The following is a 13,704-nucleotide window of genomic DNA, read 5'->3' as shown; positions in this document are numbered from 1 at the left end:
CTTGTCAGTATCCCAGCTTCAATCGTACGCGAGTTTTCCCGCCCCCACGACTTGCGTTAGCTTAGCATTGACACAACTTCCTTTGGCGAGCTGGTGCTCTACAGCTTTCGACGACTCTCCTCAAACCTGCCGTCTGACGTCAAGTAGAGGCGGTCGCTCCTGATCACCGACATACACATTGTCACGCCCTCGCTCAAGTGCCCCGTCCGGTGCAAACAAACCCATAGCAGAGTCATCAGACAATCTTCCTGGCATCGCCAGCGTCGTTACCATCGACGAGCGCTGCATACCAGTCGGAATGGATGGTGCCCTACCGAGAACCGACTTGTCGGTCGCACCAAGCTTTGGCATGTTTAGCGACTTTTTGCGAAACATCGACCGCGTCAACGCCACTGCTAGCCCATCAGGACGTTCCAAGCCAGACTCCAGCAACAGCGAAGCACAGAAGAAGAAGCGCGAACAAGATGAAGCCAAGCTCGCAAATATCTATGAGGCTTTCCAGTTCGATACCCTCTGGTCGAAGCTCAGCGATGTACTTTCCAGAATGAAGAACGACCCTGGTGCTGCTCAGATCCTCCTACCTTTGATCGAGAGCATGATGGTTGTCTCGCAGCACGTTGCCAACCCTGAACCCGATACCTCGAGCACTTCTGGCGAATTAGTTCGGCCACCACATAGCCGTTCTTCGATCCAGGGCGCTCCCAAGTCACCAAGAGAAGCAATGGAAGACAACTTCTTTGCATTCACTGAAAAGCACCGAAAGATTCTCAACATCATGGTGCGACAGAATCCATCTCTCATGTCCGGTTCTTTTGCATTGCTGGTGCGCAATCCCAAGGTGCTCGACTTTGACAACAAAAAGAACTATTTCACACAGCAGCTACATAAGGGTCGACGTGATCACTACACACCCCTCTCCCTCTCCGTTCGCAGAAACTCGGTGTTCGAGGACAGCTTCCGTTACTTTTCCAGAAAGACTGGGCCAGAGGTCAAACATGGCAAACTCAACGTCCGCTTCAACAACGAGGAAGGTATCGATGCAGGAGGTGTTACAAGAGAATGGTTCCAGGTTCTGGCAAGAGCCATGTTCAACCCGGATTATGCACTCTTCCAACCTTGTGCGGCGGACCGAACAACCTACCAGCCAAACCGCATGTCGTATGTCAACCCAGATCACCTTTCCTTCTTCAAGTTTGTCGGTCGCATTATTGGCAAAGCCATCTATGACGGTCGTTTGCTCGACGCCTACTTCACCCGAAGCTTCTACAAGCACATTCTCGGCAAGCCCGTCGACTACAGAGATTTGGAGTCGATCGACCCAGAGTACTTCAAAAGTCTCGAGTGGATGCTGAACAACGACATCACAGATATCCTCGACTTGACATTTACTGTCGACGACGAGGAGTTTGGCGAAACCAAAGTCATCGATCTCAAACCAAACGGCACTAACATCGCTGTTACCGAGCTCAACAAGCAAGAATACCTTCGTCTCGTCACTGAGCAGAGACTGACCAAGTCGATTCGATCACAGATCGATGCTTTCCTCGACGGCTTTAACGAGATCATCCCCACCGATCTCATTCGCATCTTCTCAGAGCAAGAACTCGAGCTTCTCATCTCTGGTCTTCCCGATATCGACGTCGATGCTTGGAAGAACAACACCGAGCTGCACGGCTACAGCTCAGGCGACGCTGTCATCCAGTGGTGGTGGCGTGCAGTTCGTTCCTTCGACCAGACCGAGAAAGCCAAGCTGTTGCAATTCATCACAGGTACAAGCAAAGTACCATTGGAAGGCTTCGCCCATCTCCAAGGTGTTCAGGGCACACAAAGGTTCAACATTCACAAGGCTTACGGTGCCGATAGGTTGCCAGCAGCACACACTTGTTTCAACCAGCTCGACTTGCCCCAGTACGACTCGTACGACAAGCTAAGATCCTTGCTGCTCATAGCCATCAACGAAGGTGGAGAAGGCTTCGGATTTGCTTGAACCTGCTTAATCGTGTATAATGCAGATTCACTGTGCATTTTTCGCCGGATAGCACGAGTCGATCAATGACCGCATGATCGAAACTACTCCAGATCTGTATCCGTCTTTGAACATAAGCAAATCTAAACATGCAAAAACGCAGAATAAAATTCCTCCCTTGTCTGTGTCAATCGCCACTTGTCCACCTCTTCAACTTAACCGGCCTGCCAGGTCTCGTGCAGAGATACTCACGGTTCAGACTGGGCATGGTCAGATGAACAACCAGAGGCGTGAGACCAAGCAAGTCAGTGCAACCTCACAACAACGGTTCAAGATGAATGGGATGTAGACAACTCACTGATGATACAGCTCATATAGAAGCAGTCTCTCATCATAGTAAGCTTCTGTCTTGGGTATCACCTCGTGATAGGCCTGGAAAAAGACTTGCGTAAAACCGCCGAACATGTACATCATGCCAAGCCTGAGGTGAGGAACGAATCGACGAATCTGTATTAGAGTCTGCAACATTCCAAAAAAAATCCTTTCAGTCTGCTTTCAGACTTACTCTGCTTCGTTGTGACCGTAGTAGCTCGAACTGCAGTAGTGCCTCGTCAGAAGTAATGTTGGCTTTAGTAAGACGAGAATACGTTTGCCTTACTTGTTCTCACTTACGCACTGTGAGCGACCAACGAAGGTCGGTAGTGGCAAGTTGGGTCGTGTCAGCTTTTTAACAACTGTTCATGCTCCTTGTTTAGTGGTTTGAAGATGCACTTACTCAAAGATGGCTGGGCCGCCAGTGTTATTTACTGTTCCAGCATTGGCGGACCTGCGGATAGACGATCAAAAGGGAGAAGAATCCGTTGATTAGGGTTTCTTGCCATCAGATGCAACTGCAACGCTCTTTGCAATGATACTCACCACAAGTCTCCGTGCAGAATGCTAGGCTTCACCTTGCCCTCAAGCGGCGCGAGTAGGACCCGATATACTCTATCACATCTCCGTCAGATTATGTCAGTACCAGAAGGTGAAGGCAGCCGCGACATCGACTAAGCACTCACTTGCCCCGCATTTGCTTCTCAAGATCCTTGAGCTCGTTATCGTTCTGGTCCGCGCAAATCCGGTTGACAAGATCGCCAATCCTTTGATCCGCCCAGAACTTGGGCCATGAAGTGTTCCAGCTGTTGTCTTGTCGCTGATTCGACGGCAAAAGATAAATAGTTAAGGTTCATCAGTATACAAGCCTCCTATCCTTCCTACGAAAAGCTTGATGACCTACAGTCACACCACAGTAAGTCGCAACATCGAACCCGAAACGACCATCTTCATTAACCCCCCTCTTGTGCATCTCTGCTAGTCTCCTGCCCAGCACCTTTTGGCCAGACTTATTAATCCAAGGCCTCAGATCAAGGTAGTCTGTGATCAAATAGGCTCGTCCATCTTGCAATTTGCCCGAGGCATGAACTTCTGGTGTCAGCCTCTCCTCAACCCCACCCTTGTCACTACCACTACTCAATGCGGCACCCAATGCTTTCAGACTCTCCGCTTCTCCAAGCGTCTGTTCGACCGAGCTGTTGATCTTGGCGAACAGAGCTAAGCCGCTAGGCTGCGCAAGCACCCATGATGCACCACGAGAGGTGAACGATGTTCCAAGATGAGAGCATTCTCTACATAGGATCGATTCGAGGGTCTTATCAAGCGCCATGGTGGCCACTGCTTCTCGAGGCGCTCAAGCCTTACGATACAGCTCCGCGGTTCGTGATTAAGGTCTGAGCTTGCTTAGGCCGCTTGCAGACTTGTTATAGCGTGCTGTTTGAGGAATATAAGCCTGGCCTGGACGCTCGTATGATGCAAGTCCTGATGATTCACAGTGGCATCTCATCGTCAAGTCCAAACGCTGATCCACCTCAACATCAGAACCTGTCAAGATACGCACCAATTGGCCGGACATCTTGATACCCTTCCACCATCGCGCTTTGACGTCGCACAAACGGTGAAACTATGTGAGCTCTACTTCGATCTCACATTTTCACCACCTTCGCTCACTCGAATCCTAGCATGTTGTCCGAGGGCATATCGGCTTGCGTCAGGCCAATTATCGCGATAGGCTGAGGCATACCGGCTATCTGATGCCCGAGGAGGAGAAGATAGTTGCCCCCTCATCTTTCAGCCTCGTCCTCAGGGTAGCATGTTTCTATTGCTGAACGTTACGATCCAGCAAGACACTAAAGGCAACACAAGCCAATATGGTAAAGATTAGGTAGAGCCGATCTGATCAGAGATCGGGCAAAGCCGTTACAGTCCCTGTGTGTAAGTTTGAGGACAATTGGGTAATTTCCCGATTTAGCTGGTTACACTGCATTTGGATCATTGTCATCATTGAGCAACAGCACTACCATCATACTAAGCAAGAACACTTCAAACACTGACATGGTCTGTGGCAATGAGCTCTCTCCAACACAGCATGCTTCAATTGTTGCAATGCATGATACTGGGCTGCCAATTTGACAAATTGTGGAGCTAAGCAGTGTTTCCAAGACAGCAGCAGTTCACAAGACCATCCATAACTTTAAGGAGTGTGGTTCCTTCCAAACAAAAGCACAATCCAGCTGTTTGCACTCCTGGACAGCTACCTCAGACTGATACCTTCAGCATGAGGTACTCAAAAACCTGTTTCTATCATGGCAACAGCTGTCAGCATCACTTGGCAGCATTCCAATAACACAGCTCTGGAAAGCAGCATACCAGGCCAGTATCAACCACTGGATTGCACTTTGAAAGCCATTTTTGACAGCCAAAAACCAGCATAAACATCTAGAATGGGCCAAGGCTAACGGCTCCACTGATTGGAGGGGTGTGCTGTAGTTGAAGATATGCCGGAATAACAAATATGCAGGAAAGCCGAGATGCTGATAGACCAATGGCCTGCATGCATGGTAATTGTGTGGCAGCCAATTAGGAGGCACTCACAAGGCAAAACACCAAAGCACAAGGAGGACAACACCAAGACACATTGTGACACATACATTTTGAAAAGTGACAATGGACAATCTCATGGATCAGGCAAAGGTATATATATACATGCATTCCTGTAGCTATAGCACATAGAAATCTCAAGCATTGCCTTTATGATACACCTGTGTAAGAGAAGCTAAAATGTAGATCAGACACAGTGGTGTTTGCATAGCTACAACTGATTAAGAGTCTGAAACCATAGCCAGACAACAATCAACCATGGTTGAAGAGAATGACCCTCAAGCTGGCACTAGCAAGATCACCAAGAGATCAAAGAGAGGTGGAAAGAAAGTCATCCTCACATGACAAGCCCAAGCCAAGAACATAGCCAACAAAGGCAAAGCCAATGAAGAGCTGGATTCCAACTCAGACAATGATGATGTAGGCAATCAATACAACTTTTGCACTCTGGCAAAGCTCCTTGAACTGGTGCCCAAGTTGACATCTCAGAACTATCATAGTTGGAGTGCACACATCAAATCCTTCCTCTGATCAGTGCCACATGCCATGGAGCACCTTGAAGGAGCATACAACACAAGCCACCCAAGGTGGAGCTGTGCTTTCAATGATGCCCTAACCAATGCCACCTGAGGCACCATTGACACCACAGGAGAATATAATGTCAATTACATCCTTCTTGACATCATCAAGGAGTACCTAACCTTCAACCAGGTTTGGAAGAGGATCAAGAATGGCCTGGGTGGCAAGGCTACAAGGAACTCCCACCAACTCACCCTCATCACTCAACTGGGCAACATTAAGATGTTCAATGCTGATGCTCAGAAGCTCATCCAGGAGATCAGGACTATCCAGGCAGAAAGCAGCATCCTGGGAAGACCATTTGCAGATGACACCATGTTCTCCACTCTCCAGAAGTGCATGATCAGGCACCCTGTGTATAAAGATACCATTGCAACAGTTCACCATCTTAAATTCAATGCTCTTGCCATTGCCCTTAGTACATGCCAATTGGCAGTAGAGAGCATGCCTGCACAGAAGTGGGGCCCCTGACAGGCCAATGCTAGAATTGCCAGCAGCACTGAGCAAGGTGATTTGGCCAAGGATACAGACACTGACAACACTAAAACAACATGGAGCAAACACCAAAGGATCCACTGCTATGTTTGCAAGCGAATTGGACATGGAGCCAAACAGTGCAATGCTTCAATTAGCATCCCTGAGAACTCCCCACTCATGGAATCTGACTAGGAGATCTGGTGTTCCCTCACCCCAAATTGACAGAAGCACTCAAGTCAGAAGGACACAAACCATTGGGTCCTAGATTCAGGAGCTAGCTTTCACATGGTTAATGACTACAGTGTACTCATCCATCCAAGGGCTTGCCAAAAGTGCATATTCACTGCTGGAAGTGAAGTTTTGGAGGCAACTGCTGTAGGGGATGTCAACATATTGACCAAGCACAGAGATGTTTCACTCCAGAATGTTCTGTATGTTAGAATTCTTAATGTTAACCTGCTATCAACCAATTCACTGATGGATGAGGGAGCACAAGTGATCCTAGACCACACAGGTGGTCTAATACACCTTGTGAATGGAACATCACTCAAGGTGTCAAAGAGTAATGAATGGGGATTGCTAGAGTTCACAGGCAACACATGGTGTCATGGGGCTGGATGCGCAAGAAGCAGGAAGATCTGTCAACTCATATGAAGGGAGTGCAGGAATCAAGGAATTGGGCAGATTGTAGGATTTGCAGCAGAGTTCACTGAGATCTGTAGTAGAGACAGCTCTATTACAGATCTCACCTAGATTGGTGCAAGCAAAGTTGATATCATGAATCCCACCAGAATCTGCAGTAAGCATGATCATATGGCAGATTCCATGGAGATCAGTGGCAAAGATGGTCATATGGCAAACTTCACATGTGAAGGAGGACCAAGCATTGCCAAGAAGGGGACCAAGCTCAGAAGCATGCAGCTGGTTACCACTCAGGGGGTCACAAGATGAGGACCAGGAGAACCATTGCTGGTGGAGGAAGAAGAGCTGTGACAAGGATACCAGCAAACAGGTTATGAGGAGGAAGAGCAGTGTTGAGGGGATCAACACTTAGTTCAAAGAAGGACAGATAGGAGGGACAAGGAGGAGGGGCAGTGTCACAGGTGATGCTGCAGGCATGGTATATAACCATGCTCCTTGTTGCAACAAGTGAGTGGATTGCCATCCACTCTACACCATATCAACTAGTTAATACTTCAAGCATAAGTACATATTAGTTTTCAGTCAGCATAGTTGCAATCAAGTAGATTGCCTCTCATTGTAGTGCATGTGTTGTATCACCACTCACTGACATCTGAAGGCAGTTCATAGCAACCAGCAGTCCAGATTCAAGATAGAACTGAAGGCAGTAGTCCACTGTGGTCCAGGGATCACCTCAAGCAAGAAATCGACACACTGGACACTTGTGTCGATGCCACCAAGCATTCATACTCACACCAGACCTTGGTGTCAATACAGTTCATATCATTATTGATCATGCTGAGCTACCTCTGAACAGAGTGTCCACAGTGGTCAGTCGAAATCTGCAATAGCACAACCCCAATCACAGATTTGAGTGAGTAAAGTCATAAGGACATCACTATGGCATAACTTGACAAGAATTGTAATACTACATATACAATCACATATCTCAACAGGATCTGTGATAGAAGCGGTCTTACTACAGATCTCAGGTTTCAGGTGCGTGACCTCTGACACATGGCAGGATAGTGCAATGATCATGTCAACACAACTGTTTGAAGGTGTTAAAAAAAGTGTAGAACCAATCAAGAAGAAACCCAGGACTTCAACACAGCAACTCTGGCATGAGCATCTAGGACAACCAGGTTGAGACAAAGCCAGGGCAATAATCAGGAAGTTGGGAGACAAGCTTGCAATAGAGGTAGACCCAGATACAGCTCTGACATGTGAGCAGTGTATACAGTCCAAAAGCACCATGGCGAGAATGGGAAAGGGGAGTGGTGACAGAGCCTGCACCCCACTAGATCTCATACATGTGGACTTGATCATTGACACATCCCATGTGACAGAACACACATGCACACTGGTGTTGGTTGACAATCACAGCAAGTATGTCTATGCACAACCATTGCTATGAAAGAGTCAGGCATTTGTGCAGCTCAGAAGAATGGTCATGTTCCTTGAGACACAGACAGGAAGGAATCTAAAAGCAATTCAATCTGATCAAGGAACCAAGTGGTGAAGCAACAAAGCTATAGAATGGTTGCAGGACAAAGGAATAAAATGGCAAATGACTGTGGGTTACAACAGCAAACAGAATGGAAGGGTGGAGAGAATGAATAGAAGCCTAAGTGAGAAGATGCAGACCTTATTAATGCAAAGAAGGCTACCAAAGAGCTTCTGGCCATATGCAATCCAGGCTGTGGCATTCAAGATCAACCTCACTCCAAACACTGACAGTGAGCTTCCATATGAGGTGATGTTCAAGAAATCACCAGAATGGCTCATATGGCTCCTATGTGTTTTCAGATGTCTTGCTTGGGTAAACATCCCAAAGACCAAGTGAGACAATGCAAAGTTAGATCAATGAGCAATTGCTGCTATCTTCATAGGATACAGTTTGGAATGCAAAGGTTGGCTCTTCTACAGCCCAGACTACAGACCCAATGTGTTCTGGAGCAACTCAGTGAAGTTCTTAGAGCATGAATGCTGGGCAGACCACACTCAATGGCACCCAGTGGATATACACCCACCACTGACATCAACCAACAAAGAAAGTCCAATAAACTTAGGATATATGGAGCAGAACTTATTTGATGAAAGAGATCCAGACCCACTATGTGAATACAATGACATGGAGATAACAGTGGGTCCAGACAGACACTATGGCACCAAAACATGGATTGATGACAAAGTGTTTGGACTGGTGGCTATGAATGTCAAAGCAGGGGTAAACCTAGATCTGACCATCTGAGAAGCACTTGCTGGGGAAAACAGGGGGCTCTGGGAGGAAGCCATGCAAAAAGAATTGGACAGCTTAGAAGCCATGGGCACATGGGAGGTTACAGATCTCCCACCTGGTAAGCACATGGTTGACACTCATTGGGTGCTCAAAGTCAAGACAGGCTCAAATCTCATACCAACAAAGTTTAAGGTGAGACTGGTAGCCTGGGGTTTCACCCAGAAAGAAGGCACCAACTATACAGAGATCTTTGCACCAGTAGTGCCAATCCAGTCAATCCAAGGAATACTCACTTTTGCAGCAGTCCAAGACTGGGAGGTGGACTTGATTGACATTAAACAAGCATACCTTAATTCAAACTTACACCATGACATTTATCTGAAGCCACCAATCAGCATGAAGGTACACCCAGGGAAGGTATTCAAACTCATAAAGGGACTATATGGGCTCAAACAATTGGGGTGAGAATGGAATGTCAAACTTGACTCACATCTTAGAAGGATCAGGTTCTATTGCATGCCAAGTGCACCATGTTTGTACATGAGGGGAACAGGAAATAGCATCACAGTCATCATGGCTTATGTGGATGACATGCTGATAGCATTGCCAAGCTGCAAGGAAGTGGATCACACCAAGTGTGAGATCATGAGTAAGTGGGGAACAGAAGATAATGGCCCAATTAAAGAGTTTCTTGGTATAAAAATCATTTGCAATAGGAGTAAAAGGAGCATGTCATTGGATCTGGCAGCATATGTGAAGGCCATGGTAAACAAATGGCTGGGATGGCCATCCAAAAAGTCTTGGATCCCGATGCAAAGCATAGCAGATGGAGCAAAAGGAGACAAATATTTGCCACAGCAAAGCAAGGACTATCAAGAGCTAATTGGACAACTTTTATGGGTGTCAAACATGGTGTGACCAGATATCTCCTTCATGGTCAGAACATTAGCACAACACATGTTGACACCAATTGAAGGGGCATGGAAGGCAGTGATCCATGTACTTAAGTACTTAAACCAAACAAGTGAGTACCACCTGCATTTAGGAGGAAGGCCACACAAGAAGGACAAAGCAATAGTTATGTACACTGATGCTAACTGGGCCTTGGACCCCACTAACAGTTGGAGGAGCACATCAGGGGTGATAACATACTTGTATGGATGCCCAGTAAGTTGGCACTCACATGTACAAAAGTGTGTGGCTCTCTCAGCAGTAGAAGCAGAGTTTGCCACTGCATCTGAGGCAACACAAGAAGCCCTGTTCTTCTCTTACTTGCTACAAGACCTGGGTGTTGACAACATCAAGCTGATCCTCTGCATGGACAGTCAAGGTTGCATACAGGTAAGTAAGGACCCTGCCAAACACTGGAAACTTAAACATATTGATACTCATTACTATTTTGTCAGAGACCATGTACAGGAGGATGAAATCAGGATTGAATATGTTGGGACCACCAACAATGTTGCAGACATCCTCATGAAACTGCTAAGAGGATTGGAGACATCTAGGTTGGCTCAAGTGATAGGATTGGTAATGCCAGCGAAGGGGGGAGTTGAAGATACGCCAGAATAACAAATATGCAGGAAAGCCAAGATGCTGATAGACCAATGGCCTGCATGCATGGTAATTGTGTGGTGGCCAATTAGGAGGCACTCATGAGGCAAAACACCAAAGCACAAGGAGGACAACACCAAGACACATCATGACACATACATTTTGAAAAGTGACAATGGACAATCTCATGGATCAGGCAAAGGTATATATATACATGCATTCCTGTAGCTATAGCACATAGAAATCTCAAGCATTGCCTTTATGATACACCTGTGTAAGAGAAGCTAGAACGTAGCTCAGACACAGCAGTGTTTGCATAGCTACAACTGCTGTTCATGGACTAGGCAGCTGTCAAGGTTGGCTACTGGCCCGGGCACACATGGGTTAGTTGCTGGAAAAACACTTGAGAAGACATCAACAACATGGTTCTGACATTCTGTTCCAGCCATTTCAGCATCCAGGTATGGGCAGGCATTGCATACAACCTTAAAACCCTGTTGGTTGTACTCCCATTGACTCCAAGGAAGAAGCAACCAGGGTTGGGTAATCAATGGGATCCTGCTGAGAACCTCACAGCTGTCAGGTATTGCGTTTGGATCATCGACAGCCCGCTCCGGGACGCTGTAACTGCTAGTGCATATCCTGACGGCCTGTCGGTTGTAGTTCAACCAAGTCATGGGAGAAGAGGTCTATGGCACCCCCAATGCCCCAAAAGACGGCCAACTACTGAAGTTTGCCATCAATGATGATAAGGAACAGATCATCCCACCCATTTCTATCATGATCAAGTGTGTTAGTACACTCTACTATGCAATGCATGACCTTAGCCCATTCACTAGCTGCACTGAGCTTGGCAAACAAATGTGAACCAGAGTGAACCTCTTCATAGCTAATGAAGAATGGGATGCAACTCACTTCCTCAACATCAAGACCAAAGGCCCAGTGGGCATCACCTGTGATGTTCACCAACATCAACCTCATCCTGCTAGGGGCAATACCCCCATGTTGGTCAGGGGTGACACTCCAGTTTCTAGCTTGAACAACTTCAACTGTCACCTGAATGGCCACAATGCAATGCTGGGTCCCACTCCCAAGCTTAACACACTCATGAACCATCACTTAAAGGTACTCTCTGGGTTAAATGGCAAGATGAGATGGGATGAGCAAGACCTCCTTGACCCAAGGTCAGTCTCAGTGCATGCTTGGTGTCACAAGATGTTTGCAATGCTGTCTGTAGTGTCCTTTGCTTGAAATGTCCTTGACCAAAAGGCAGCAACTTTCAAAGACACAGACTCTCTGCTCAGTTTGATCATCATGTGTAGCTTCTCCAACAAGCTGTGTACTGAGTACTTTGCTGAGCATAGTGATTGACTGGTACCAATCACTGTGGACCTGTTTGACTGGGCAATAAAGAAGTGCACTGTACACTCTGCTGCAAAGGAGCACAAACTCCTCACAACCATGTATGCTCTACATTGGGATCAAGTCAGGAGCCATGTGTACAGCTTCCTCACCAAATGGGAAGCTCATGTGTCAGAACTACACACACACTTGCAAGACCCCTGGATGCCTGATCACCATTAAAAGACTCTCAAGCATGCTCTGCCCTCTGACAGAAATGCTCTCTTTAACTCAGTGTTTATATTGCACAAACAACTTCATGGCAAAGAGCAGATGGCCCAGAGTGTTGCTGATGTTCTATGTCAATGCTACAAGCTTGCCACTGAGAGTGCTCCTGTAAACCTGCAACACACAACCAAGGAGTCTGAACTCATTGCTTTACAAGCTGCAACACTCACCAACTGTTGGGCCTGCAGTGAGCTTGGTCATGCAGCCAATTGTTGCCCAAATGATGCTGCCCATACTCAATGGAAAGAGGGCAAAGTCAAGGTGCCCCCCAAGAGCCACACCAACACATGTATTGTGCTGCCACTCAAGAACACTCAAGAGGAATAGGGTATGATGCTGGCCTTGGCATTCTTCACAGAAGTCAAGCCAGCACCAATTAACTTGCTGCAATGGTTTGTACCCTTTGTGTTTGACTCAGGGGCATCTTGCATTATGGTCAACTCCTCTTGATACAGGAAATGCTGGTGATATATGGACAATGTGGTCAGCATTACAACTGCCAATGGTGGATTACTCCCTGCCACCAAGATGGGTGGGACAGTTAGCCTCTTGAGCTTCAGCCCCAAGATACATCAGTGGAGCAGATGACATATCAGACTTGTATACTCATTCCCAATCTTGTGACCAACCTCATTGGCACCAAGTCAGTCACACATGCTCAGGGCAAAGTGACCTTTGAAGATGAACTTGTCACCATCCAGGACAAACACAGTCACACAATCCAGGTGCCTACAAGTGGGGACAGCTACCCTGCTGCTGCCATGATAATATGGGACAACAGCATGCCTGAACCCACTGTCTCCCTTGCCTTCACCACAAAGACAGCAAGCATGGGCACCCATACAGATCCTGCCACAAAGCAGATCTCTGGCATCACAGGCTAGGCCAAGCTAGTCATGACTTGATTCTGCACACACAAGCAGTGACCCTCTCCCACAACATTCCCTTGTCCCCAGCTACTCATCCTGGTGTACTTTGTGATGTTTGTGTATGTAGCAAAGTCACTGCAAGAAACATAGCTTACCCTTGACACATCAAGAAACCACTCAAACTGGTGTCAATGGATGTGATGGGCCCACTACATGGTGCAACCAAGTTCACATACATACTCATCATCCATGATGCATACCCAAGCATGACCTGGGCACAAGGTCTGACAAGCAAGGGCCAAGCGTCTCAAGAGGTGGCATGGCGGTTCTCAGAGGTCTGTGTTGTCAGTGGTTGTGGGCCTGAAACCCGAATTCGGTGGTTCTGGTTGATATCGGCGAGATCAACTGAGTGAGTTCTTTTCAAACAGTTTCAGCGAAAGGGATCAGTAGGCCAACTTCTGAGGGGTTTTGACTAACCGCTGTGAACACTCCATTCAGAGGCTATGCAGCACGTTTGTTGGAATAAGCTTGTCTTGCTGTGGCTATACCTAAGGTATAGTGTATCGACGTCTGTTAAAGCACAAGTGTTCACAATGTTAAAAGTCGCTCAATGATATTTGGAAGATATCTGGACCGTCATGGAGTTATCACCTACAGATGGAGAGTGCCAGACCGCAGTGGAGACACTGCCTTCGGTTGATAGGACTGGACCCCAGTGAAGTACACCGCCTACA

The 13,704-nt window shown here is 47.1% G+C and overlaps 3 protein-coding genes across 3 annotated transcripts; 2 read left to right on the top strand and 1 right to left on the bottom strand.

Annotated features, from left to right (window-relative positions):
- Nucleotides 1-298: 298 nt before the first annotated feature.
- On the top strand, nt 299-1,987 carry UHO2_04175 (uncharacterized protein; the record flags this gene model as incomplete). The annotated part of the gene is made up of 1 exon (XM_041555848.1): nt 299-1,987. The coding sequence occupies one exon, from the start codon at nt 299-301 to the stop codon at nt 1,985-1,987; it is 1,689 nt and encodes a 562-aa protein (XP_041411782.1).
- Nucleotides 1,988-2,737: 750 nt separating this feature from the next.
- On the bottom strand, nt 2,738-3,668 carry UHO2_04174 (uncharacterized protein; the record flags this gene model as incomplete). Its single annotated transcript, XM_041555847.1, has 4 exons — nt 2,738-2,792; nt 2,885-2,953; nt 3,025-3,158; nt 3,243-3,668. 4 exons carry the CDS (start codon nt 3,666-3,668, stop codon nt 2,738-2,740), a joined length of 684 nt encoding a protein of 227 aa, XP_041411781.1.
- Nucleotides 3,669-12,146: 8,478 nt separating this feature from the next.
- UHO2_04173 (uncharacterized protein) lies at nt 12,147-12,428 on the top strand (the record flags this gene model as incomplete). Its single annotated transcript, XM_041555846.1, has 1 exon — nt 12,147-12,428. One exon carries the CDS (start codon nt 12,147-12,149, stop codon nt 12,426-12,428), a length of 282 nt encoding a protein of 93 aa, XP_041411780.1.
- Between the last annotated feature and the right edge of the window lie 1,276 nt (nt 12,429-13,704).

The sequence above is a fragment of the Ustilago hordei genome (assembly GCF_900519145.1).
Source record: "Ustilago hordei strain Uho2 genome assembly, contig: UHO2_contig_08, whole genome shotgun sequence".
Taxonomy (NCBI): domain Eukaryota; kingdom Fungi; phylum Basidiomycota; class Ustilaginomycetes; order Ustilaginales; family Ustilaginaceae; genus Ustilago; species Ustilago hordei.
Note: the sequence above shows the minus strand (reverse complement) of the source record. Positions and strands in the feature narration are given on the sequence as shown.